General features: G+C 40.8%; 3 protein-coding genes across 3 annotated transcripts; all 3 read left to right on the top strand.

Annotated features, from left to right (window-relative positions):
- Nucleotides 1–422: 422 nt before the first annotated feature.
- On the top strand, nucleotides 423–4,615 carry pex11a (peroxisomal biogenesis factor 11 alpha). Its single transcript, XM_034310039.2, has 3 exons — nucleotides 423–645; nucleotides 720–835; nucleotides 2,144–4,615. Exons 1-3 carry the CDS (start codon nucleotides 443–445, stop codon nucleotides 2,710–2,712), a joined length of 888 nt encoding a protein of 295 aa, XP_034165930.1. The 5' UTR covers nucleotides 423–442; the 3' UTR covers nucleotides 2,713–4,615.
- Nucleotides 4,616–6,456: 1,841 nt separating this feature from the next.
- Nucleotides 6,457–16,807, top strand: snrnp70 (small nuclear ribonucleoprotein 70 (U1)). The gene is made up of 10 exons (XM_026916866.3): nucleotides 6,457–6,645; nucleotides 7,552–7,705; nucleotides 8,929–8,991; nucleotides 9,080–9,134; nucleotides 9,221–9,285; nucleotides 9,376–9,438; nucleotides 10,105–10,186; nucleotides 14,675–14,776; nucleotides 14,917–15,016; nucleotides 15,253–16,807. Exons 2-10 carry the CDS (start codon nucleotides 7,559–7,561, stop codon nucleotides 16,061–16,063), a joined length of 1,488 nt encoding a protein of 495 aa, XP_026772667.3. The 5' UTR covers nucleotides 6,457–6,645; nucleotides 7,552–7,558; the 3' UTR covers nucleotides 16,064–16,807.
- A 2,729-nt stretch (nucleotides 16,808–19,536) lies between these two features.
- Nucleotides 19,537–26,010, top strand: lin7b (lin-7 homolog B (C. elegans)). Its single transcript, XM_034309839.2, has 6 exons — nucleotides 19,537–19,834; nucleotides 22,548–22,666; nucleotides 24,262–24,333; nucleotides 24,424–24,633; nucleotides 24,743–24,906; nucleotides 25,144–26,010. The coding sequence occupies exons 1-6, from the start codon at nucleotides 19,768–19,770 to the stop codon at nucleotides 25,163–25,165; spliced, it is 654 nt and encodes a 217-aa protein (XP_034165730.1). The 5' UTR covers nucleotides 19,537–19,767; the 3' UTR covers nucleotides 25,166–26,010.
- The last annotated feature ends 1,629 nt before the right edge of the window (nucleotides 26,011–27,639 follow it).

Raw genomic sequence — 27,639 nt, 5'->3', positions numbered from 1 at the left:
AATTTTTTTATGGGAATTTAAAATGTGGCACAAATACAATTTTTAAATGGCATTAATTTAATTTCATTTAAAATGCCATTATTTTCAATGAACACAGTAGAAATGAATGAAATTGAAATTCATGTCATGGGTACAGTGGAATCTGCTCTTTGCAAACATATTCCAAAGAGTAATATTTTTTAAAAGTAATTGTAAGTAATTAACTAATATTATATAATTATACTATATAATACAAAAAATATAGATATAATTATATAATTCTAAATGATGTAGCTGATCATATGGAGCAGAAAGTAACAGGAGTGAAATATGAAAGTCTTTGGAGTTTGGGTGCCATATTGGGATTTAATAAACATGTAATATGAATGAAGTTTAATGTCCCATAATGTTATGAAACGCCTTTCCTACGCCCTGCTGTAAACGCTAATGCGCATGCGCGAACATGTTCCCAGTGGTACACAGTGTGACCGGGTTGCAGCGCGCGTGCGGATGGCGTGAGTGCAGTGAGGTGACTCGGTGTTACAGCGTTACAGTGTCACAGCGTTACACTTTCTCACTTTCAACCAGCGGGTCCGAGCTTCCTGTTCAAATGGAATCTTTTATTAAATTCACCAATCAGAGCCAAGGAAGGGATCGCGTGTTCAGGTGGGTGAGTTCGCACGATTATGAGCATGAAACTGCTTTACTACACACAGCTCAGCTAATCTGACTTTGTTCAGGGCAACCCAGTACGCATGCGCATTGGCCAAGTACCTGCTGCGAAAGCACACAGAGAGAAAAGTTATGGTGCAGAAGTTGCAGAGTTTGGAGTCCAGCATGAGCTCAGGACGGAAGTGTAAGTGGCCCACGTGTGGTTCTGGTGTTATCGAAAACTCCACATGGACCCTCTTCTCTTTCTTACCTCCTTTATTACCTGTGTGTCCTCTTCCCCTGTGTCAAGCCATCCTACCTTTCTCCTTCATCTCTTCTTTAACTACAAAATCGACACCTTGTGTAACTGATCACTAGCTTTTCCCAAATGATAACAAGATTCACATGGCACATTCCACCAGTACAGTACCTTTTCTTATGTCTCACCATAAATTTTCAAAGAATACATGCACAGAATATGAAAAATAGTTGTTTAAACTGAAATTGTCCTATTACATAATGCTAATAAAATTACCAAAAGAGTGTTTATATGTGTGTATATCTGTCTATCTATCTATCTATCTAATATATATATATATATATATATATATATATATATATATATATATATACACACACACACACACACACATATACACACAGGCAGGTTAGGTCCACGAGTATTTGGACAGTGACACAATTTTCATAATTTTTGCCTCTGTACACAACCACACAAAAATATTGCATTGACTGTTTAGGAATTACAGCCATTTTTACACAATACCTCCATTTTCACAGGCTCAAAAGTAATTGGACAATTGACTGATAAGCAATTTCAGGCCAAATATGATAAATAAACAAATATGATAAATATTCATAGCTAAAAATAAGCAATTAACAAAAATATTTAAGCAATATCAAACAAGAAAGAGTGCTGTTGTACTGAATCTTCAGTACAACAGCATGACTGCGAGTGTAATATTGCTTTAATACAACAGTTCTATAAACAGGAAACTAATTCAGACACAATATAATATGGCCAAATATTTTGTTTAATTTTGCTCCATTAATGACAGTAGCTTGTAACTTAGATAATTAGTGAACACAGACAAGCAAAGTGATACAAAACAGCGAAATGTACCAGTGCTGTTATAATAAATGTAAGCACTCTTGGAACGCCGCTCATCTAATCACATTAGTGGATCCAGAACTAACTGTTATATAATATGTTAGTTATATGAGTACATTTATAATTAATATATTTTTCCATGCTTGGAACATTCGCATTACTTTTTTGAGAATGCACAACACACCAAGCATCCGTCCTTGTATTTCCAGTGAAATGTTAGAATGAGTATTGAGTAACTAATTTACTTCTGGTTATTTCCAGTGAACGTTCTTGTTTTAGTCTTTAACAGCCTTCAAAGTTCTGATTAATTATTGACAGAAGAAGATTTTAGACATGAATTGAATGTCTACGAGCTAAACAAGCTAACTTTGTTGTTTCGTTCAGTTTTCAGGCTTGGTAATACAGTGAGTTCAATTGATGCAGCCAGGAGAACCCTTTACCTGACTGACCCTGTGCTGAGGTTTTGCCTCACCGTAGCCAATCTGAACCGCGCCCTTTATTTCATCTGTGACAACGTCCTCTGGGCCAGAAGCATCAGCCTCATCCAAGACATCGATAAGGACAGATGGAGCCTAAACGCCACCCGATATTACTTTTACTCCTTGGTGATGAATCTCATCCAGGATGCTTACATGATTGCCCAGCTCATGGTCCAGAAGTCTCGAGATGGACAATATCGACAGAAAGTCAACGATCACCTCAATGAGAGCCAAGACACGGCTCCTGTCATTATTCCACAGCTTGATGCATTTCTGTTCCTTCTAATTGAGAGCCTCAGAAGACACCCAGCTTTAGCTCTTGATGTGCTGAAGAATGCATGCGATCTTTTCATTCCTTTAGATAAGCTAGGACTTTACAGGACAAATGAAGGCGTCACAGGACTCTGTGGACTTGTTTCATCTCTTATAGGGATACTGTTGGTCCTGAAGCCCAGTCTGAAAAACAAACCATAAGAGAAAGTGGCTTGAAGCCCAGACAGGAAGTACTTTTATACATCAGCTTCATGTAAACTGATTGTCAGTCTATGAAGCTGATGCAAGTAGTGCAATCTGACATTATAAATTGAACTAGAGTCTTGGATGGATCACTCTGGTAGAGTCAGAGGACATTTTATATATTAATGGAAATAATATGCCTAGTAAGTAGTTACCTTTGTGGTGTGAATCCCAAATGAGCTTTTCGGTTTTATATGAGAGCCAATTTTTTCATGGCTGTTGACACATGCATTCACTGTCCACTTTATTAGGAACACACATACACCTGCACTGTCATACAGTTACCTAATCAACCAATCATGTGGCAGCAGCACACTGCAAAGAATCATGCAGATGCAGGTCAAGAGCTTCAGTTAATGTTCACATCAAACATCAGAATGAAGAAAAAATGTGATTTCTGTGACTTTAATCATGGCATGGTTGTTTGTGCCAGATGAGCTGGTTTGAGTATTTCAGAAACTGCTGATCTCCTGGGATTTTCACACACAACTGTCTCTAGAGTTTACACAGAATGGTGCAAAAAACAAAAAAACACTGAGTGAGTGACAGTTTTGTGGCTGAAAACGCTTTGTTGATGAGAAAGATCAAAGGAGAATGACCAGACTGGTTTGAGCTGCCAGGAAGTTTATAGTGACTCGAATAATCATTTTTTACAACTGTGGTGAGCAGAAAAGCATCTCAGAACGCACAACACATCAGACCTTGAGATGGATGGCCTACAGCAGCAGAAGACCACATCAGGTTCCACTCCTGTCAGCCAAGAACAGAAATTTGAGGGTATCATGGGCACAGACTCACCCAACCTGGACATTTTGAAGACTGGAAAAAGACCAGATGCTTTTTTTTTTTTTTTTTTTCTCTAATCTTCATCTGTCCAGTTTGGGTGAGTTTTTGGGTGAGTCTTCTGCTGTTGTAGTCCATCCACCTCAACGTTTGATGTTTTGTGCATGCTGAGATGCTTTTCTGCTCACCACCCCACCATATGAGTTACTATATCCTTCCTGGCAGCTCAAACCAATCTGGCCTTTTTCCTATAACCTCTTTTATCAACAAGCCGTTTCCACCCTCAGAGCTGTCACTCGCTCAGTGCTTTTTGTTTTTTTTGCACCATTCTGCGTAAATTCCCAAGAGATCACCAGTTTTTCCTTCATTCCGATGTTTGATGTGAACACTACCTGAAGCTCTTGACCTGTATCTCCATGATTTTATGCATTGCACTGCTGCCACATGATTGGCTGATTGGATAAATGCATAGATGTGTAGATGTGCGGGTGTTCATAATAAAGTGGACAGTGAGTGTATGTATCTATGTGACTGGATTACTATGAAACACTAGGGGTTTCATCAGTTCTGCTGAATGATGTGAGATCCCCTATCAATTATAATGATTCAGATCTTCAGATCTACCACTATTAATGCATTTTGCATAGGAGCTCCACATTTTAACACTAGACTCCAAATAAGTGTTTTGAACTCTCTGATAGATTACTGCCATCTTGTTTTAGCCTGGATGGGTGAATCTTCCATCATTTTTACTATATATTAAAACAGTTGAGCAAAATATTAGGACTGTTACAGTCTGAACAATTTAAACAATCTTTCATTGGGGTTTTAAGAGCATTTATTTAGAGATTTACTTAATAGGTAACACTACATGCAATACTATTTTTGTAGGTAGCAAAGAAAGCCCTACACCTGACTGACTTTAAAATTTATTTTTTTAAAAATGTTTGTATTCTACATAACCGTGAATTCTGTAATTGATGTGCAGTTAGGTCTGTAGTCATAGCAGTGTCACATGTCTTAGCTATCCTGAAACCTGCAATAAATAAACGAACGAATTATGTAGGTTTGACGGCAACAGACTGTTCTTCTTGTTTGTTGTCTTAATTATTTTTCTCTCCCAGAATTTCTTCAGTTTTCACGGGTTGAAGTTTTGAAGTAGATCTATGAAATTCAGCAGAATCGCCATAGGAAGCCACATAGGAAAATATGGGAAATTGTTTGTTGGTCCAGCTTTCACACAATTTCAGCCTTTCTTAATAGATATACTAAAGACAATCACAACTGCATTGCTCCACCTAAAACTCTAGCAACCAATTGGAATACCATAGCAACCACCTAGCATCATCCTAGAGTACCATAGTAACCACCTGGCAACCAATAATGGCATTTGGCTTATCCAGAGCAGCTTATGTTTATCTCATTTATACAATATACAACAACTACAAGCAGTTGAGGGTTAAGGGCCTTGCTCAAGGGCCCAACAGTGATGCTAGGCAGTGCTGGCCTTTGAACTCATGTCCTTCCAATCACTGGTCCCACCCACTGAGCTACCACTGCACCAACCAAGTGGGATAAACTAGCAACCATCTGAGATACCATAGCAAATGCCTAGCCACACCCTAGCAATCACTTAGGATACCATAGGAATGCCTAATACCTGTAAGACTTAAGCATATGTCAATTCAGATACATTGAAGGTAATTTACCGTGGACTGTTCTGCCCACTTACACCACCAACCACCTGCAACACCCTAGCAACCAGCTAGTAACCATCTGGGATACCGCAGGTACTGCTTAGCAATCATTTGGGATACCATAGGAGTGCCTAATTCCTGTAAGACTTAAGCATATGTCAATTCAGATACATTGAAGGTAATAAACCTTCAGTGCCCACCTACACCACCAACCACCTGCAACACCCTAGCAACCAGCTGGGATACCATACAAATGCCTACACCAACACGTTCCTTATAGCAGCAATAAATGGTTGTTCCTTCACCAGCCTCTCTTTTTTCTCTCTTGAAATTAATAATGCAAAACAACAACAGCGTGTAATGTTACCTTGACTCATGTTACTCATCCACATGCGTTGTGATTCTAAAGTGGATATCTCATTTCTTGTCAATCGGAGACACTGGTGTCCTATCATATCAGTCATATCCTCTCAACAGCTTTTGGATCCTCTTAGTTGTAATGTTCACTGAAATGTAGATTAGTACAAAGTATATACAGTACCTTTAAGTATTAATTTGCATATCACAGCACTGCTGAATTCTCAATTCTGATTGGTCAGGAGATATTCTGACAGTAGTACAGCTGCAAATCACAGGTTTATATTCATGCGCTCACTCTATTACATTAGTGTTTCTACAGTAACACCTTACATATGGACTTGTATTTCAGGCGCTCGGTATAAATGTTTTTTTAACCATGTGTAATTGCTGATATGGTGAGGTTTTCTGTAAAGTTTTGTATTTTTGGAAGGAGTCTCCAGTGTCAGAGCTTTGTGCTGGACAGGATCTCTGGCTTGCAGAGCTCCATTCGGTCATGTGTGTTTAATTTAAAACACAATTGTGGTTCCAGTCCTCCAATGTTAATGCTTTTTTGCCTTCCAGCACAGAGCTGTTGGGGATTTAGTCATTAACTTAAACAAAAGATAACAAGTGTCAGAGTTATTTACAAGTTAATATGAAAATATTAAATATGAGTTGTGGGAAATGTCAGGGTAAATTAAAGATATTAGTATATGTTTTTTAAAAAAATGCTTTAATCCATATTAGTACAATTTATACTTGTAAAATAAAGAAACTTTAGAAAAGTTTCATTGTCATTACTATCATAATCACAGCAGTGCCGTAAACTGCAACATACAGTCGCACTGATGTCGTAAAACTGTACAACAGTTGCGCAATTTACGGCACCGCGCCATTTTAAGAGTGAGCGCTGCACGGAGAACAAGAAAGCCAACGCAGGAGGACGCGTTTCAGTCGTTTAATCAGCGGCACCCAATCAGTAAAATTGTTCTGGGAAAATACTTCAGAAAATTAGGGAGAATTTTTACCGTCGAGCTCGGAGATTCCCTTTGGTGTTGAATGCGGAGCTGAGGTAATTTAATGGTCTCAGATGAAGGCCATGTTGCCTCGCGAGCGTATGGAAAAGTGTTAGCTTAGCCTTGTCTCTCTTATGCTAATCGGTTAAGCTCGCTAACTAGCTAATTTTTTTTATTTAAATTTCTCACACGTATTAGCTTTTGAGTAGATGTTCATGCGCAGTTGCAATTTGCAGCAGTAATGTCTAGTTGTTTTGGGTTTTGTAGCTAAACTATTTCGAGTATGAATAATGCTAATTAGCAAGGCTAGCTAATGTTAGTGTGTTAGTGAACTAGCATGCTAATGCGCTGCTCTAAACATCTCATTTAATCAAACTGGTGTGGCTAGTGTTGGGTTTTAGGAGTGTATTAGTGAATACCTTCAAAGTTTTTCATCACTTGAGGCAATATTTTTGTTATTTTGGATTATTAGAGTTCTTGCTTGGGTCTGGAGTTTAATAGGACTCACTCATTTACAGAAAAAACAGTCATTTAGTTAAAAAAAAAGTGTGAGGGTTCAGAATATATTTGGGCAAAATTAATAAATATTTAGGACATTAAACCAGAAGTATGAACTTGTTTAAAAATATCTCAGCTCTCAGACAAGTCATTACTACAAGGCATTCACAGGGGTTTAGAAAATGGAAAAAATGGGGAAAAGTCAAGCCAAATGCCATTAAATTAAAAACAAATCTTAATACTCATATACTAGCCAATGCTTTGATCAATATTAGTGCAAGTTATGATTTATACTGAAATAATCAGAGAACGAAGTAGAGAATGTAATAGCACTCTGAAAAGATGTTAAACAGTCTAAATGTGTTGTACTGAGACGTTCTCTTGTTTTCAGCACTAAATTCAGATTTCTGCATGAAAAAGTTCAGGAGCCGTGGTGTTAAATGCTCTGTCGTGCTTCTCTTCAGGTGAACAATGACTCAGTTTCTGCCCCCGAACCTGCTGGCCCTGTTTGCCCCGCGGGATCCCATCCCGTTCCTGCCGCAGCTGGAGAAACTTCCCCATGAAAAGCACCACAACCAGCCTTACTCCGGCATCGCTCCTTTCATCAAGCACTTCGAGGTACATTTTGAGTTCAGCTTTGACTGTTCGAAAATATCCGCCATTACAGGAACGTTTACGGGTTGCCTGTGCGTGCACGTGCCAAGATTACGCCGTATTTTACCTTCTGTAAGATGAGCTGTAGAAATAACTCCAGGTGATGGATGTCATGTCTGAATCGATGTGTTGCGTAAAGAGGGTTTGCAGCAGGCCCCCCCCCCCCCCCAATACAAAGACCCTCCAGAAGGCACGTAATCCTTTCTGTCATCTTCTGCCCAAACTAAAATGAAACAAAGTAATGGCCTAGTGTAAAACACCTAACAGTAAAATATCGATAACGGTTAAAAAGCGACGTTTCGGGGTTTTTATGAAAGTTGTTCCTGGCACGAGTAAAACCTGCGTACATGTGATGGTCATGTGGCCTTCTAGTGAGCAAGTGCAACCTGAACGTAGCAGTTTAAGTAGTTTATTCATTTAAATGAAGCTGGAAATATAATTATCCAAATCACTTCCACTTCTAAATTGAGATCCGAGTCGGACACAAAAGTCTGTGCAGAGTTTGACACTGAGAGCTTCTCGTTTCTGTAATTGTACCTCCTCGTTTCATTTCCTCGCTTCTTAACTCCTCCCTCAGAGGAAACGGGACAAGGATGGAGAAATAAGGGACAAACACATTTAATTGTCTTATCCAAGATTTTGATTGTTTCCATGTTTTTGTATATTTTCGTGTTTTTTTCCTCCTATGATTTGGTCAGATTTAACTCATCGCTAGTTAACAAACCTGATCTAGATCGTACTTGAGTTAAAAGAGGAAAAACACTAAAATGTGCAGGGCGATGGTAATCCAGGATGAGGATTGAGAAGCACTAAATTGGAGTATTGCGATGCACTCAGTGACTTCCAGATGGTCGTTATGACTGTTTTTAGCTCGAACATGTTGTCCGGGTGTGTCGCAATGTGCTGGAAATTGTATAAGTAGGTCTGTTCGAGTGTGAGATTTCTGGCATGCATCTAAGCTTCGGCGTTCCAGAGATTGTGTACATTTAATTTTGACCAAATTATTTTCATTAAATCTCCTTGACTTTGCAGACTTTGTGTTAAGTCTTGTTCTCGTTGTTCTGTCTGTTCCTGTAGACGTTCCTGTGTAGTTGTAGAAGCTCATGAGTGTCTGTATGACTGAAGCATTCCTCTTGTGACTGACCTCTTTTTTTTTTTTTTTTTTCCCGTCCCTTCTAAATGTTCAGGATCCTCGAGATGCGCCGCCACCAACAAGAGCTGAAACACGAGAGGAGAGGCTGGAAAGAAAGGTGAGAAGTTTTATTATAATGTTTTCAGTGTATTTTTGGATACGTTATAATGTATTCAAGACTATAAGACATATATTCTAAATGACAGAGGCGCGAGAAGATGGAGAGGAGGCAAACGGTTGTAGAAACCGAGCTGAAGTTGTGTAAGTACGGCCGAAATACAAAGACTTCTTAACTGTTACTAACCTCTCAACAAAACACACGCTCATCTTTACTATTCTTTTTACAGGGGATCCTCACAACGACCCGAACGCTCAAGGGGACGCTTTCAAGACCTTATTCGTGGCTCGAATTGTGAGTTCCTTGATTTCTATCTGACTTAAATATCTGATATGTATTCCTCTGCCTTTTTATTTATTTATCTACTTTATTGTTTCTGCACAGAATTACGATACTACAGAGTCCAAACTGCGCCGTGAGTTTGAGGTCTACGGCCCCATCAAACGAGTGAGTGGTCTGACTTTTCTCTCTGTTCATTCTTTTTTGTCCTCTTATGCACCCAGGCTGTCTAATTTAGTTTCTGAATTTTTGTTATCTAAAAAGATTTAGATTTCATCAGAATTTAAGTATCAGAGCTGTAATATCGTGCTGCAGGACAGGCGAGATCATAAATTTACTGCTCAGTCCCATGTTTTTGTTGTAGTAATAATCCATGGCTAGCTGCGCAAGTGCATTAATACAGAATAAGCCAAACGTACAAGTATATGAATTACCGGAGCGACTCTGTATGGCCATCGTTATCCTCTTAAGCGATTGAGAAGTCATGGAGTCGGTGGGGAATGGTTTTGCGATTGATCTCTCTCTCTCTCTCTCTGTGTTGCGCATAAATATTATCCGAGTCTCTCTTCTTTTTATGTATGAGTGCAAGGTGACTGTTTGTAGTAAGCAGGGGTTATATGATGGTTTTTATGTGGATCTTGTCAGTGTTTCTACATACCTGATTGAGAATAATCATCCTTGCACACTGATTAATCAGCCTTAGAGTAATAGTGTATCTCCATAGAGTAATAGTGAACCATTAATGACATGTCTAATGAGAGATTTTCCTGCCTTGGTCATTTTGCCCGAGTGTGTGTGTGTGTGTGTTCTGACAGCTGTCGTGTTAATTTTTAGATCTACATTGTGTACAACAAGAGGACTGGAAAGCCACGCGGCTACGCTTTCATCGAGTATGAACACGAGCGAGACATGCACTGTGAGTAGACTCGCCTTCTTCGGTATCTTCACTAGGCTCAACGTTTTAGGTTTCTTGGCCTAAACCTTGGGCATTTCTCTAATCAGTATCGTCTGTGCCCACTCAGATAAACCGGTCTGATAAATAGTTAATATAACAAAACATCTCACACTAAGATCCACAATGATACGTGGGCTTTGGAAATGTCGGGTTAATGACCCCGTGTCTGTGTGTCCGTGTTTTTGTGTGACTGTCAGTGTTTCTTCTCACATCTGTGCAGAACATTGTGTTGTCGTACCTGGTGTGAATGTTGAAGGGAGCGGGTGGGGTGTTGGGCGGGCGGGAGGGAAACCTACAAGTCCATATGACTGTGCATTAGTCCACTACACATGCGTTCTGATGAATGTCGCCGCTCTACGGCATCTCTAATGTTTAGGCAGTGAGACACACAGGAGAGTGTGTGTGTATGTGTTCCAGTCGGAGCGGCGATGGTAAGCTAAAGGCCGAGCCTTCCTTAGCGCCAAGGTGACTTTTTTAAACCCGCACACCTGTCTGTCTTTTCAACAACATGAAGGCTTTTGCATACCTTAGCTCAGGCGAGTCTGTTGCTGAGTGAAGTGTTGCAAGCGCAAGTCCATGCCGTGTATTAATTGTGTGTTGTTCTCGTTGCTACTGCAGCCGCCTATCTCTGATGGCTATTGGCCAGAGCTGGCTTGCAGATCATGATGATGGTTTTGATACATCTACACCCTACTACCACAGCTCAGTATATGGTTGGTATGATGGGTTTGTATGATGGGTAAGATTTCTTTACACCCTCATCTACTTCTAGGCTGTGACAAGGCACACGTTCATTGGACCAAATCACCAAGACGCGATTTTTTTTTTTTTTTTTTTTTTTTCCTCCCCAACTCTCTTGAGGCTACTTTTGGTCCCTGAACGTTCCTTGTGGTAGGCTTAGGGAGCAGATGTCTGGGGTCAACCTCTCCTGTTAAAGCCACTGCGTGTTAACGTTAACGCTCAGGTTGTACTCTGCAAAATTTACATGGGTTTTATTTATTCATTTAAGTGGCAGACTTTATAATCTAAGGCTGAGGAAGAAACTTGAAGAGACGCATGCGACATGCCATTTTGTTAGGAGTAAAACTGTAGTGGGAGAAATCCCTGTGGCACTGTACGGTGTTTTTTTTTTTTTTTTGTTTGTTTGTTTGTTTTTATTTATTTATTTTTTGGTGCCTTATATTACTCTGACCCATCTAAATCTTACAGAGTATAGCCCTTTGATTATAGATGGCTTTAATGGTGTAGGTTAATCAAAGGCAGTCTGCTGACTGACAAAAAGAAGTCCAGTAAATTGGATCAAGGAAGATTAGGAGTTAGTTACTGATCTAAAAACATACAGAATTACACACTGAAAGCATACAGTTTACAGTTTAGTCACAGTTAACTAATAACAGCCTTATTACCCCAAAGTAAATCGTCCATAACTTCGAGAAACTTTTATAGAGAATACATTTCTCGCCCAAGGATTTTTTTTTTTTTTTTTTTATGTCTAGGCTGTATATTTCCCTTTGTACACTTTCTTCCTCTGTGCCTTATGATTTCAGAATTTAAGCTTAATCCAGTATGTAGAACGTAACCCATAATTAGACTTCAACAGGCGTTTAAATGATTTAGATCTAGAAATACTAATAATTACCCTGCAGAGTATATAGACAGGGGTGGACAAATCATAAACGTATTAGCTCTAATGTGCTGCCAACTCAGACGTTTTGGTTGCTTGGAAAATTAATTTACTAGACCAAAAAAAAAATAGCTAATATAATGGCATGGTGCGTCAAAGCGCATTATTAAAGACTAAGGGAAAGTAAGTTTAGTTTATGGTCATTAAATTCTTCTAACAAAGTTTCTAGTGTAGGAAATTCTCAGCGTCAAGTCGTTGGGCAAAAATTCAGCTACGAGTGTGGTGTTTTCTCCTTGCAGTGCGCACAAATCATTGCAGCCTGGCCATTGTCTTTGTTTTCTTTTCATATTTTTAACCCGTGAGATGACGGTGTAGTTAGCAGGAGAGCTGTGACCTTTTTTGGCCTCCTGAAAAGATTCTGAAAAGATCACCTGTCATCAATTCATGCTAATAAAACCGTTCTACCCTCAAACAGATCGTGTCTCTGCTGATCTGTGTATTGCAGGTGGTGGGGTTCGGTAGCATGCGCTGTAGTTACAGCTTTAAGGTGCATCGCAATACCGTGAAGAACGTTACGTTACACATTAACCCTGTTTTGCGAAAGCCAATCATGAGTGAGTTTTTTTTGTTTTATCGGTTGTTAAACCTACTTGTCTGCCAGGCTACTTATCTTGAGCACCCGGGCTACTGATTTGTCCACCCCTTATGTTTAGGAGTTCCTGGTACCTCCCATTTCGACTCAGAAATGTTTTTAGTAAGACCATTTAGGAAAAGAGAGGGTTGTTGGTAAGGCCCTCTGAGTACTGATATGAGGTCTGATAGAAAAGTGAGGGTTTTGGGTAAGGCCCTCTAGCTTTATGGAATAGAGAGGGTTTTGGGTAAGGCCCTCTGATAGTGGTTGAGTGGAGGGTTGCTGGTAAGGCCCTCTAGCAGAGAGATGTTTGAGATTACAGTAAATTTAAAGGAGTTTATGGTAAGGCCCTCTAGAGGAGAGATGTTTGAGGTTAGAGTAGATGTAAGGGGGTTCAGGGTAAGGCCCTCTAGAGGAGAGATGTTTGAGGTTAGAGTAAATTTAAGGGGGTTCGGGGTAAGGCCCTCTAGAGGAGAGATGTTTGAGGTTAGAGTAAATTTAAGGGTATTCGGGGTAAGGCCCTCTAGAGGAGAGATGTTTGAGGTTAGAGTAAATTTAAGGGGGTTCAGGGTAAGGCCCTCTAGAGGAGAGATGTTTGAGGTTAGAGTAGATGTAAGGGGGTTCACGGTAAGGCCCTCTAGTTGAGTAAGAACAGAGGGTTGTTGGTAAGGCCCTCTGATTAGCTTAGATAGCCTGATTTCTGTATCCGATTCCACTGGGATGGCCATCTTCGACAGTGCAGACCAGAGTAGCTCTGTGGACCTCGTCCAGTCCATCTGTCCTAAGGAATGGATGCCAGTTTTTTTTTTAAACCGATCCACCTGTATTTCGTTTTTTTGTTTGTTTCTTTGTTTTTTGTTTTTTTTTTGTTGCTTATGTGAAATGTATCACCTCCTTTTTGGCTCAGCACCTGGAATCACCAGGCTACGCCACCGATGGGTTCCAGCCTTGGCCAGGTATTATGGTAAGGGAGCAGTTACAGGTAATGTGGTAAGATGGAGGGAATTACTTATTCACTAGCTCAGACATTTGACCGGATTGGGGGGTATAAACAATTGTACTAAAATCTAGCAAGGGGAGAACATCAGCATGGATGTTGGCCATTGTTTTTGTTTTAAGTACGCACTACTTTTAGTCTTTTTAATGGGTGAATATTTAGAGTTACCGTCTTGGGGGGTGGGGGGAGCGTTAAGGTGAGAAACCGTCAATTGTGTTTTTATGGGTGCTCTTTTGTCTTTTGTGCCAATGTGTCTTAATGTGAGGGTGTGGCTACTTCCCTAATAATGCCCTTACAGTGTGTGTGAACGGGTGGGTGTGAAACACACATTTTTGGATCGGCAACCAATATTTATAAGTCTGAGCATATTGAGATATAAAGGCTATAAAGAATGCAGACCCGTGCTCGGTTATATAACTCGTCCTCATTTAAAAGGATGTGGTTATACACAATAGACTATTAATAAAGTGAGATTATTTAATATTTAAGCTTCTGCGGAGGTTTTATACCAAGCTCTGAATTGCTGAAAAATATTTTAATTGCCTGATGCTGTTTTCACCACATGGTATATCAAAGCATTCGGGCTAAGATCTTTATTTTATGTTTTTAATGCTGTCCATTCAGCATGTTTTGGTTTTCCACGAAGAGCTGCTGATGGTGGAACCCCAATTGTTTTATCCAAGTCTAAGGATTTGAACTGTTTAAAGGAAATTCACACATTTTCTGCCAGGTTTATGAATATTTACATATCTATTACCACTTTTAAAAGTGTGTCTGTGGTAAGAGCTCTGCTACAAGCCTGTGGCTGGATCTGGAGTTCAATGTAATACACATTTGGTCCTTTTAAACCAATTCTAAGACGTAGATGGATGTGCATCTTTACATAACTGGCCGTTGTGGCCTTGTCAAGCTGAAATGTTTGACTCCATACTCGGGAATAAAATGATCAAACCAACCCGTGCTGTAGTTATTGCTCATTTTTGCACTCTGAGGTAAGAGCGTGCTGTGTAATGCCTGTATGAATTTACACGGGCTTCAAACCCTCAAGGTAAGCGATCACCAGAGTAATACTGCAGCATACGTTCGTCCTTCTCACACACTCTCTCTCTCTTTCTCTCATTTCTTTCTCCCTTCATCCTCTCTCTCTCCCTCCCTCTACCTGTTGCTCTTTCTGTCTTACATGTTCTTTCTCTGTAGCGGCCTACAAGCATGCGGACGGTAAAAAGATCGATGGGCGTAGAGTTCTTGTGGATGTAGAGAGAGGTCGCACCGTGAAGGGATGGCACCCTCGTCGGCTGGGTAAGAAACTCAGCAACCTTGGATTAGATTATTATTATTTAATTTTTTTTTTTACCCAAGAATTTAATATTGCCAACTGATTTGACAAATATTTGATCAACTCATGTTCACACATTGATCTCTGTGGCTTTGGTTTCTAGGTGGAGGTCTGGGTGGTACTAGGAGAGGTGGAGCAGATGTTAACATCAAACATTCTGGTAGAGATGACACCTCCCGCTATGATGACCGTCCTATTGGAAGGTGTGTGTGTGTGTGTGTGTGTGTGTGTGTGTGTTTGGCGTAGGTTCTTAACCACTTCCTTTTTTAAAGACAAGCATCTCAATATGTTGATGTATCAACATAGCATGGATGTTGCTAGCTTGACTGAATAGCTAGGAAGTGTATGAGGAGATGGTTGTCAGCTAGTTAAACTTGCTGTGAGTTTACTCTCCGTGTTGAAGCACATCCTTATTTTTTTTGCTTGTGTGTCATTACAGCGATCGGGATCGTGACCGCGGAGATCGGCGCGAGCGAAGTCGCGAACGCGACAGAGACAAGGAGCGCCCTGAGCGGCGGCGATCTCGCTCACGGGAGAGGCGCAGACGCACCCGATCACGTGAGCGCGAAAGGGCACTGGGGGGAGGCACGGATGAAAATGCCAGCCGGCGTAGGGACAGAGACAGGGAGAGAGGAGAAGGAGACGCCAAGTCACGCGAAAGAAGCCGAGAGCGCGACCGGGAACGAGATCGCAAGAGGAGGAGCAGGAGCAGGGAGAGGAGGAGGGACAGGGAGCGAGGGAAGGGCGCAGAGGGAGGTGAAGAGGGCACAGGCGGACTGACTGATGGCATGATGGGAGAAGGAGGCGAGCGAGGGATGGACGAGTCTGCCATGGGTGAGCAGGGTCGCGGAGAGGAGGGAGGACCAGAGGGAGAAGAGCGAGGCAGAGATAGAGACAGAGAGAGGGACAGAGACCGGGACAGGAAGCGTAGTCACAGAGATAAAGATAGAGACAGGGACAGAGAAAGGAGGCGGGACAGAGACCGGGACAGAGATCGTGAGCATAAGCGGGACAGGGGTGATCGTGAGCGTAGAGAGGATCGGCATGGCTCTCTGCTTCCCCCTATGGGTGAGAATGAAGGCTTGGGGAACGGAGAAGAAGGGGACGGCTCTCTCCCGCCGCAGATGGAGGAAGGTTCACAGGATGGGATGAATGCGATGATGATGGACCAGGACTCCATGCAGTCTGGAGATGGCTATGCTTCTAACGAGAACGGCTACAAGATGGAGGCCCAGGGTGATGAGTACTAAACGCTTTGGGCACGGTCTTCATGTGCAGAAATTAAAAAAAAAAAAAAAAATTAATTCCCTCTGACCGTTTCTATCCATGTGGTGAGGAATTAATGAGTGTCTATTCAATCAGCCTTGTCAGAGCATGATCTGTCCACCATGAGCCATGTCCTCCAGGCTGAAATAGGAATAGCTGAACTGTGATTTATATATTTTTTTTTTTAATGCCACCAAATAGTTTTGGCAAGGATTAACTAAAAAAATGGTGCATTGAAAGATTCCTGTATTAGTTTAACCCTTCAACTGTTGTGCTGTATTTTTGTAAGAACAACACTGCAGTATAAAATCGTTATTTGATTACAGGGATTGTCGTACTGAGTTCCAGAGTTGTGTCCAATTTATCTGTATTTCTCTTTATTAATCAACTCCAAGCCTCCTTTCAAGGTAAGATGTGTTTAAGGTGGATGATTTTGAAAGGTATCCCAAGTGCGATGTTTCAGAGGCTTCATCATGTACAGCTTGGTCCTGATTTTCCACTTTGTGGCTCATAAGCAATGGAGGGGGAAAAAAAAGACAAATTAGTGCTTTTAGCTGAGAATATGTTGCCATAGGTTCACAACAGGTTGCTCTTATTCTTTTGTAATTAGTCTTATTTGTTTGAAAAGAGTATGGATGCTTTGTGAACCACCTCTTCTAGTGACATTTGTTTTGGGGTTCTGTATTGTGAATTGGTTCTCTTTAATAAATGCGCTTTTTTTATGAAAATGTTCGTGTCTTGTGGTGTTATGGTGCGAATCAGCTAGCAAGGTGCTGTCTTGGTGTTAGGCTACATTAAACAATTCACATTACCCTTTTAAGAAAATATTTCATACCATAACGCTGAATACTCAATGCTGATTGGTCAGAATGAACTATAATGGCAGCTGTGACGGTACTTCCAGCTTCAGGCCAAATCACAGGTTTATATTAATGCGCTTGTTCTAACTTGTTCTATCATTTCTACATAAACAGCTCATTCACAGGGGCTTGTATGGTGGAAGCTCCACATAATCTAAGACTAATAACAAACATTTAAAAAAAAAAAAAAAAAAAAAAACATGTAAATGTTATGTAAGGAGTCTCCAGTGTTAAAGTGCTTTATAACAGCAAGTTTTTCACCATGGGAAAGTCTTCAGGATGGGAGAATCTGGACTTTCCGATTTTTCTGTAATATGACAAGCTCTTTTTTTGTTTGTTTGTTTGTTTTTTTTGGTCTTACTAACTAAGCGAGGGGGGGAAAAAAGGTTAGTGAGGAAACTGGTGTCTTTTGGTGATAAAACGGAAGGGAGAAAAGGAACTAACTGTATTGCAGATGGTCAAAAATTGTATGATCATTAATATATTAAAAATGGTAGTTATTAATGGCTGTGGTATAAGTGGAATAAAACACTGAGGTATTTTTATTGGAAAATAATCCTCTTATTTTAGGGTAGTAACAGTAACTCGATTGTTGATTGTTTTTCTTGTACCAGCACATGTCCTTGTGTTTTATTCATAATAGCTGAACATATGGCTGGTGAATATAGGAATAATCTAGGTGCTTTTTAATGAACTGACAACTGAGTGCATATGTAATAATATATCATGTAAAATGCCTAGTGCAAGAACTGAAAATGATGATTATAATGACAACATGCAGGTGAGTTGACACTGGTACAGTTCTGCTAGGATTTCCTGATTTAGTGACTCACGCTATCATCTCATTCAGAGAAATAAAACTGATTTGCAACAGCCGGAATAAACGCTTTAAGAAAAGAAAAAAAAATCCACCCTGAATGACGTCTTAATCTTTATAATTAACGTGAGCTTTAATGATGTTCGAGATTTTATAATAAAGTTGTTTAACATTTTTGGGTTAAACTTCTTTTCACTGCTATATTGTTGTTTTTTTCCACTTTGGTTAACGGTTTCCTACATTACCCACAATGCCATTCAACTGCAACCTGGTGATGGTGGTGTAGTGGGATTCATGCTGTGCTCCCCCTCAACTTGAAATTCCTACTTGTCATCTTGGGGTTGTCTTCTCATCTACGATTTCCTTCTGGTTTACGGAGTGACGTCAAACCAACATGGCTGCTCACAGCGTCTGAAGTAAACAAAGCAGCGCTTCTTACCTTTAAATAAATTATTCTGTATATACAAGTATAGAATAATCAACATACAGACATATTCATAACATTGACTATACAGATCGCTGTTTTGAGGATTAAAATATACATCACTCATCCCAGTTTGCTGGCTAGCGTGTTGCTAATAAAACACAAACATGGAGGTGTCCAAATTTATTTTCCACGTTGTATGTTGAACTTGCAGAGGTTAAAAATTACATCTTTCTCCCTTGCGAGTTACCATTTTATTAGCATTATTCCTCGCTTCAGCGCTACCTAAAGAGAGTGATGCAGCGGCGCTTTGGTCTGTTAGTTTTTCCACCTCTCTCAACTCCTCATCCGTACACTTGACTAAAACAGATCCACTTCCAAAGCTTTAACATTCGTGCTAATGCCAACGTCAACGACATCAACATCGCGCTCGTCATCTCAGATTGCTAACTAGCCGAGAACGCACACAACTGCGTTCTCGGCTAGTTAGCAGTCTGAGATGACGATACATGATGTATAGCTACATCTTTATATTCTAGAACTTTGATTCCAAGGATTTCTCTAATGTCTCCTCTACTCTACGCTAGATCCATCCATCCATCCATTCTCTGTACCACTTATCCTACGCAAGGTCGTGGGGAGCCTGGAGCCTATCCCAGGGGACTCGGGGCACAAGGCGGGGGACACCCTGGACGGGGTGCCAACCCATCACAGGGCACAATCACACACACACACACACACCCATTCACACACTACGGACAATTTAGAGATGCCAATCAGCCTACAACGCATGTCTTTGGACTGGGGGAGGAAACCGGAGTACCCAGAGGAAACCCCTAGCAAGGGGAGAACATGCAAACTCCATTCACACAGGGAGGAGGCGGGAATCGAACCCCCAACCCTGGAGGTGCAAGGCAACAGTGCTGACCAACAAGAAAAGAAACTCCTCCTCTTTTTTTTTTTTTTGGAGCTAACAGCAAAACCTGAGTGTTATCCTTAATGTTTGCGCTGCCATGCTAACTGCGTTAGCAATAACAATGTCACCCTGTGACGTCAGCACAGCACACAACCTGTATCTTTTCACAGAAATAACGAAAATCAGCACCAGAGTCACTAAACACATCACGGATATATCAGTAGAAACATGATTACTGTGTTTCAGGGTGTTGGTTTTCCCACCTAAAGGAACACTAGAGGCACCAAAATCCTGTCGAATGACGTTATAGAGCCGTTCAGCCAATCACGTTCCACCTCGCCTCAGATCTACAAGCTGCGTCATCGGTGACACTCTGGTGCGCGCGCACGGGACGCTTCGACCCACACGACCGTTTTTTTTTTTTTGTTTTTTTTTTCTCCCACAACCGTCCACTCAGCAGCTGGTGGTGTAGGACGGAAATGTCGGTTGACTAACGGATCTTAAACTAGCTGTGATAACAACAACAACAACAACAACAACAGATACACGTTCTTGGTTATTTCGTAACGGGAGAGAGGAGAAAAAACAACAACAACAACAACAACAACAACAGCAACAACAAACGGCTCCGGTTTACGCCGCAGCGCGAGAGAAGAAGATCTGCTCCACTAATGATGTCATCGTATTATCATCCGGGGAAGGAGGCGGACATGGCGGAGCCGCTGTGCCTGGAGAGAGGTAGCAAACACACACCTTTACCGCTCACCATCAGAATTTCAACATTTTAAAATAAAGCAGTTTATCTAAAATTAAAGGTGAGCTCAGCTGGAGCATTAGCTACGTGCTATCATCTTTATGAGGAAAAAAAAAACACAATAATGCTATATACATCACATAAATACATTTATTATATAAATACATTTATCACATAATTACATTTATTATATAAATACATTTATCACAAATACATTTATCACATTAATACATTTATTATATAAAAAATGTATTTGTGATAAATATATTTATATAATAAATGTATTAATGTGATAAATGTATTTGTGATAAATATAATCACATTAATACATTTATTATATAAATATATTTATCACAAATACATTTATCACATTAATACATTTACACAAATAAATTTATCACATAAATACACTTATCACAAATACATTTATCACATTAATACATTTATTATATAAATATGTTTATCACAAATACATTTATTATATAAATACATTTATCACACATACATTTATCACAAATAAATTTATCACATAAATACATTTATCATATAATTACATTTATCACAGATACATTTATCACATAAATACATTTATCACATATTCTAGACTAAATACTCCTTTGGTCTTGTCATTGCCATTACTTTCGTTACTGGCAAATCATTCTCCATCATACTATACGTTACCATAGTTACTATACTATTTTACAGTAATATTACTATTTAGTTACACTAATAGAAAGCTCTGTGAAAGTAGAAACCTGTTTATGACCGCCGTAAGAACAAATACACACCTGTTCACCTGTACACCTGTTTATTCAAACAATGATCTAAGCCACGGGTGTTGAATCTTATCTGGAAAGAGCTGGTGTGGGTGCAGGTTTTCATTCCAACCAAGCAGAAGCCGCACCTGAGTCTGCTGAAAGCCAGGATCAACTGATTAAACAGGAGGAATCCGGTGTGGAATCCGGTGTGGAATCCGGTGTGGAATCAGGTGTGGAATCCCGTGTGGAATCCCGTGTGGAATCCCGTGTGGAATCCTGCTTGATTGGAATGAAAACCTGCACCAACACTGGCCCTTTGAGGATAAGATTGGACACAATGATCTACTCCAGTGAAATAAAACACGCAAGAGCTTCAGTTAACGTTCACATTAAACCACAGAATGAGGAAAAAAAGATCTCAGTGACTTTGGCATGGTTGTTGGAGTCAGAAGGGCTGGATCAAACCGGACTTCATGTGAAAACTGTAATGAATTTACTGGTTGCGCAATTGCACTATTTGTCCATGTAGTACACAGTTATAGAAGGGATTTATTTATAATCGCACTATCCGATATCACCCAGATGAGGACAGGTTCGCTTTTGAGTCTGGTTCCTCTCAAGGTTTCTTCCTCATATCGTCTCAGGGAGTTTTTCCTCGCCACCTTCGCCTCTGGCTCACTCATTAGGGATAAATTCACGTATTTACAATTTATTTTGATTTAATTTCATTTGAATGTATTTATTTCTGTAAAGCTGCTTTGTGACAATGTCCATTGTTAAAAGCGCTACACAAATTGAATTGAATTGGTTTGAGTATTTTAGAAACTGTTGATCTTGTGGGATTTTCACACACAACATTCTCAGAGAGTTTACACTTACATCATGGTGAGAAACACAAAAAACATCCAGTGAGCGGTAGTTCTGTGGGTGGTAACACTCTCGAGCTGAAAAGAAGGGTATGGTAAATCAAATAACCACTTTTTACAACCACGGCGAGCAGAAAAGCATGTCAGAATGCACAACATGTTAAACATTGAGGCAGGTGGGCTTGCAGCAGCAGAAGACCACATCGGGTTGCACTCCTGTAAACCATGAACAGGAATCTGAGGCTACACTGGGCACAGACTCACCCAAACAGGACTGTTAAAGATTGGAAAAAAGACAATGTGATGTTTTTCCAGTGCATCATATTAACACAAATTCCAGGTTTTAATGTTAAAATTACATTTAGATTAAGTTTCACAGTTTAAACTCCTTTTCTGTCATTTAATTAATTACGCTTACAGATATGATCATTAAAAATATTGACCTTAACCACACTGTTACTAGTTGATCGTAATCTTCATGTTACGATCATCATGTGATTTAACAAAAGCAGTAAAGTCAGGCATCTCAGGATGTACATCATGGAAACTTGGAGCTTCACTTGGCGAACCATGACGCTAATATACACGTACTGGGAAGCTATCTGTTCTTTGTGTTAACACCAGAAACCTACAGTTGATTCATTATTTATTCTTTTTGTTCATTCATTTTTTATCCTTACAAATAGTGCCGTGTGCTTATGGGTTGAATTTTATTTGTATATTGCTTTTAACATTATATATTGCCACAAAGCAGTGTTACAGAAATCCGGATGTAGATTTAAATCACTAATGAAGAAGCCAGAGGCAAGGAAAAACTCCCTGAGAGGACATGAGGAAGAATCCGACCCAAACTGGGACCCATCCTCTTGTGGGTGACACCGGATAGTGGGATTATAACGTTACAGTATACAGGTGTAGAACAGTAAAGTCAGTAGTAAAAGCGTGTCACATCAGGCAGCATTTTTATTATACCCCATGGCTCTGTCTTTACACAGTGTACAGTTGCCCCTGAGGTGCACTGAGGTTTTGTCTTTCCTTCCATTGTCCTATCTTGTCTTCTCTTCTCTGAACAGATGTATGCAGGGTAATTGAGTTGCTGGACCGGCTGCAGAGGAGCGGCGAGCTGCCTCCCCCCAAACTGCAGGCGCTGCAGAGGGTGCTTCAGAGCAAATTCTGTGCTGCCATCAGAGAGGTGGGCTTTTTAACACACACACACACACACACACACACACAATCACCTGCTGCTGATTCTGGTTTTCTGATGGATGACTCTGATGTAGCATTTCAGGCATTGCAATTACATGCATCTTTAAGCAAGCGCATTTGCACTGTGTTCTTGCTACAAACTTAAGGCGTGAGTATAACGCATCATTAACTACACTACCACTAAAATGTCAGCATTCAGGATAAAGTTTGTGATCCTTCCTACGCATTTATTTGATGCACGTCTAGTAATAATTAGGAAATTTCATAGTCAACATAGTCAGGTCGCCAAAGCAAAGAAATCAGCCTGCTCCTCACCACAGTTTGCTAAACATTGAAATAATAATAATAATAACAATAATAATAATTTGTTTTCTAATTAGTTGATGTAAGCTAGAACTTTGGGGTAAAAGCGTTATGTTCTGTTGTCTGATCCCATTTTTTAATATTAGAACAAAAAGCACAGAAGCAAAACAATACAAATCATAAGCATCGATTTATTTATTACAAGATGCACATAAGGATATACACACAAAGACAGCTTACGCAACCTCACACACTCAACCATTAACTTCAGTCAACCATTAATGTCTTACGAGAATAATGAAATATAGCATAAAGCAACAGCATGAAAAATACGAGATGATCCCGGGGCCACCCGGGCGCAATATTGGCTCGCTCTTCCCTGTCAATCACAGCGACACTAGCCAATCGTGGACATCAGTGAGCTCACGTATGCGGTAGAGGGTAGGTAACGCTTTCCTGTGATTGTGTTACGCTGCACTTTGACGCAGCAAGAGATGCGGTTGGCTGGCTTCACGTCTCTTTCAAGAAGCACGTGTTATGCTTCAGCGTCCTCAGCAGGTACAGGAGAGAGCTGGCTGGTGGGTGGGAACTGAGACGTGAAGGAACAGACAAAGGCTTAAATTTTACTTTAGAAAAGCTTCACAAATCCTGCACTATGGCTGAAACTGGGGCGTTTTGGATGTCCTTGAAAATGTACAAATGAAAATCTATAGGCTACTTTGTGTTAGAAACTGAACCATATTTCGATACCAGATGATTTAGCAGGTGCTCCAGTCATGTGTAAATAAAACCTGTTTCTCTTCCAACGTGCTGTGTCATTTTCCTCTCCACAGCGCTGGACGTCTCATTAGATCGTGATGGATAGTAAGCAGTGTGTGGGTGGGAGTGTTTTATTTTGAATGCAGGGATGAAGTCACTGCTATGAAGATATGAAGCCACTGCACGGCTCTCTTTCTAGCTCCCACGCATGCACACAGGCACTGTCGTTTCTCCGGCCCTCCTCTGCACCTCCCCCTTCCTCTCGTTTCTGAGTGCAGCACCTCCCTGACTCCCTCTCCTCCACTGGCTCATTTTTACTCAGTGACTTTGCCTCACTCCATTCACACCAGCAACAGAGTTTTGGTTTGGCACTAATTAAATACATTGCATTATGCATCAGAGTTAGATCGTTGTTGCAGTGTTAATACACACCTGCCCACAGACTCCCATTCACTTGCTGTTTTTTTTTTTTTTTTCCTTTTTGAGGTACTATGCACTTCTCTGCTCTCTCTCTGACAGGTGTACGAACAGCTCTATGACACGCTGGATATCGTGGGTGGACCCGAGGTGCGAGCTCAGGCCACTGCTAAAGTAAGTCACAACATTATTTATTTCTTATTCTCCACATTTAGTATTTTGTCTCTGTTTCCGTCTCATTTTGTCCCTCCGTCTCACTTCTAGGCGACAGTAGCTGCGTTTGCGGCGAGCGAAGGCCACGCCCACCCGCGTGTTGTGGAGCTTCCCAAGACTGACGAAGGGCTGGGCTTCAACATCATGGGGGGAAAGGAGCAGAACTCACCCATCTACATCTCCAGGGTGATTCCAGGGGGCGTGGCCGACCGACAGGGCGGATTGAAGAGGGGCGATCAGCTACTTTCCGTCAACGGAGTGGTAAGAAAGGCGGATCAGCGTAAATATCATGCATGCGTGTGACGAGAACACGTCGAGAATACATCCTCCATCCGCCGTTCTCACAACGTTCTGCTTTGTGTGTGTGTAGAGCGTGGAGGGTGAGCATCATGAGAAGGCCGTGGAGCTGCTGAAGGCGGCGCAGGGTTCAGTGAAGCTGGTGGTGCGCTACACCCCAAAGGTCCTGGAGGAGATGGAGGCCCGGTTCGAGAAGCTGCGCAGCGCCCGGCGACGCCAGCAACACACCAGCCACTCGTGAGCATGTTTCTCTGTTCTACAGATGCCACACATGCAAAAGAAACTTTCACTTTCTCACACCGAATCATCTTATAATCATGTCGTTATTCCTATTATGGTGAGAAGGGTAGTTGGTGATTCTCCCCAATGTAACAAAATGTTTAAAAAAAATCAAAAAAAGATATATACAACAGAGAGATTGAAAAAAATTCCAATGGATTTGTTTCTCCCCTCCGTTTCTTTCCTCATTCACAGATCTTTAGAGTCTCGGGGTTAACCAATCCCAACCACCGGTTAACCTGTTGACCACTCCCATTCCTCAATCCTCCAATGGGAAGACAGAAGACTAGCAGTGCTGAGGAGATGAGCGAAGACTCGCTTTAGATACATGTATGTTAGTGGAACATTCCTGAAACAGTAGACCTCAAATATACTCTTTATGCCATCCATCTATAGGGAGAGACTGAACAGAGTATCAAATTTAATTTTTTTATTTGTGTTTGTGTGTGTGTTTTTGTGTGTGTGTGTAAAAAAAAAAAACACTGTTGTATGTTCAGTAATGTAATTAAAGAAAAACAGAGACCAACTATAGCAAAGAGAGCATATTCACAGATCAGAAGCTTGCAGTCATGCTCCTCCAAGGGCTGTGTGTGTGTGTATGTGTGTGTGTGTGTGTGTGTGTGTGTGTGTGTGTGTGTATGTGTGAACACTGTGGTTGTGTGACCCGTCTCTGTACATGACATTATGCTGCATTACAGGCATAGATGACCATTTTGAGGGTAAAAGCTCTTCCTGACCTCACACTGCTCCAACCTATACAGCTTTTCCTCGGCACTACATGCCCAAAGAGTTTGTCTTAATCCTCTGATGAAGTAACTCTGTGTCTGGATGTATGTGTGTGTGTGTGTGTGTGTGTGTGTGTGTGTGTGGGTGGAAACATATTTAGTGCTTGCATTACAAGTGGCTCTCTGTTGACAGTTTGTCAGACCCTGTGCGTTATACCGCTGTTCTGTGTGGAATTGAGCTGCTAGTCATGCCTGTTTACATTTTCGTGACCTCTTATTTAATTTATTTATTCATTCATTCCTACAATAAAATCAGCAATGTTATTGAAAAGCCTCATTATTGACTCTTTTGTCTGAATTGGGAATAGATATTTGCCAGTATTCAATAATCATACACTCTACAATAATCTTTTATCACTGTTTATACACATATTTGAGGAACATGATGTTTCTTGCTCATTTTATGCACCATTGACTTTCTGAAATGAACCATTGGGTTTAGTTCACTAGTTAGTAATGCTGTGTCCTGATGATCCCTCTATCTCTTTAGATTTTAAAGTGATTCAAGTGAAAAAATCTATTTTCCTCTCAGTTATGTGGAACATGAACAAGCCATAATAATGGAAAAGCCCCAAAACAGTTTTCACATGTTTGGGAATCCTCCTGGACACTGGTGTGTGTGTGTGTGTGTGTGTGTGTGTGTGTGTACGCACGTGTGCACGCAAGTGGGCGTGTCAATATGATGAAGTGCACATCATTAACCAAGTAAAAGACATTTTAAACACAGGTAATATGTCCTTCACAAACACCTACAGTATGTGTATGTTTCAGATAAGTCACTTAAAACATAAATAAAATCCACAAAACCTACAACAGTTAGAAAACAGTCTCAGTCAGACATACATCCTGAGATATATGCAATTACCCACAATGCAACATGGCTGTAAGTACATGGCCATAGCTAAATACCTAATAGATTGGTCCTGTCATACAGATAGGCTTTCTTACCTGAAATTCAAAACATTTTACTTATTTTCTTTAAAAGAATATATGATTTTTTGTGTAACTACATGCACTATATGGTCAAAAGTATGTGCACCCCTGACCATCACACCCATATGTGATTCTATGTGACCGTTGCCACAAAGTTGGAAGCACACAATTGTATAGAATGTCTTTGTATGCTGTAGCTTTAAAGATTTCCCTTCACTGGAACTAAGAAGCTCAAACCTGTTCCAGCAAGCTCCATGAAGACATGGTGTGTGAAGGTTAGACTGGAGGAACTTGAGTGTCCTGCACAGAGCCCTGACTTCAACCCCACTGAACACCTTTGAGATGAACTGGAACACTGACTGCACCCCAGACCTCCTCACCAACATCAATGCCTGATCTCACTAATGCTCTTGTAGCTGAATGATCACAAATCCCCACAGTCACGCTCCAAAATCTAGTGGAAAGCCTTCCCAGAAGAGTGGAGAATATTATAACAGAAAAGTGAGACTAAATCTGGAATAGGATGTTGAACAAGCACATAGGTCTGATGGTCAGGTGGCCACAAACCTTTAGGCATACAGTGTATGTTATAACAGCTTCAAACTAGCACTAGTTTCAAGCTAGTTACTACTACTGCTACTACTTGTAACTACTGCTGAGTACTGGCCCACAAGGATTTGTTTACAATGAGGGTGAGGCGAGAGGTCAAGCCCAGGAGAGCACAATGAGGTCAGCCATGATGGCCGTGTTCCCGTGGTCCGGTCCTCCAAAAAATTTGAACAAAATCTATGAGCAGGGGACTTCGGAAATGATCGATTGAAACAATGAGCTCTGTGGCAGCACCTGAGGTCTCTCAGGTGGAAATAGAGTTTCAGCGTTGGATAAAATGTCTGAATTCCTGGACTGGTGTTGTTTGAAAGCTAATGAAGAGCTTACCAAGCCACTTGCTTTAGTCAGTTCACAAGTGCAGATG

The sequence above is a fragment of the Pangasianodon hypophthalmus genome, chromosome 13 (genome assembly GCF_027358585.1).
Source record: "Pangasianodon hypophthalmus isolate fPanHyp1 chromosome 13, fPanHyp1.pri, whole genome shotgun sequence".
Taxonomy (NCBI): Eukaryota; Metazoa; Chordata; class Actinopteri; order Siluriformes; family Pangasiidae; genus Pangasianodon; species Pangasianodon hypophthalmus.
This window is presented reverse-complemented; position numbering and strand designations above follow the sequence as displayed.

Bases quoted from the DNA above. Each gene is read 5' to 3' on its own strand.
- pex11a (XM_034310039.2), top strand. From the start codon at position 443: ATGTTCCCAGTGGTACACAGTGTGACCGGGTTGCAGCGCGCGTGCGGA. The intron at 646-719 runs GTGGGTGAGTTC...GACTTTGTTCAG, and splicing joins GGAAGGGATCGCGTGTTCAG to GGCAACCCAGTACGCATGCG. The intron at 836-2,143 runs GTAAGTGGCCCA...TGTTTCGTTCAG, and splicing joins CATGAGCTCAGGACGGAAGT to TTTTCAGGCTTGGTAATACA.
- lin7b (XM_034309839.2), top strand. From the start codon at position 19,768: ATGATGTCATCGTATTATCATCCGGGGAAGGAGGCGGACATGGCGGAG. The intron at 19,835-22,547 runs GTAGCAAACACA...TTCTCTGAACAG, and splicing joins GCCGCTGTGCCTGGAGAGAG to ATGTATGCAGGGTAATTGAG. The intron at 22,667-24,261 runs GTGGGCTTTTTA...TCTCTCTGACAG, and splicing joins TCTGTGCTGCCATCAGAGAG to GTGTACGAACAGCTCTATGA.
- snrnp70 (XM_026916866.3), top strand. From the start codon at position 7,559: ATGACTCAGTTTCTGCCCCCGAACCTGCTGGCCCTGTTTGCCCCGCGG. The intron at 8,992-9,079 runs GTGAGAAGTTTT...TCTAAATGACAG, and splicing joins AGGAGAGGCTGGAAAGAAAG to AGGCGCGAGAAGATGGAGAG. The intron at 15,017-15,252 runs GTGTGTGTGTGT...GTGTCATTACAG, and splicing joins GATGACCGTCCTATTGGAAG to CGATCGGGATCGTGACCGCG.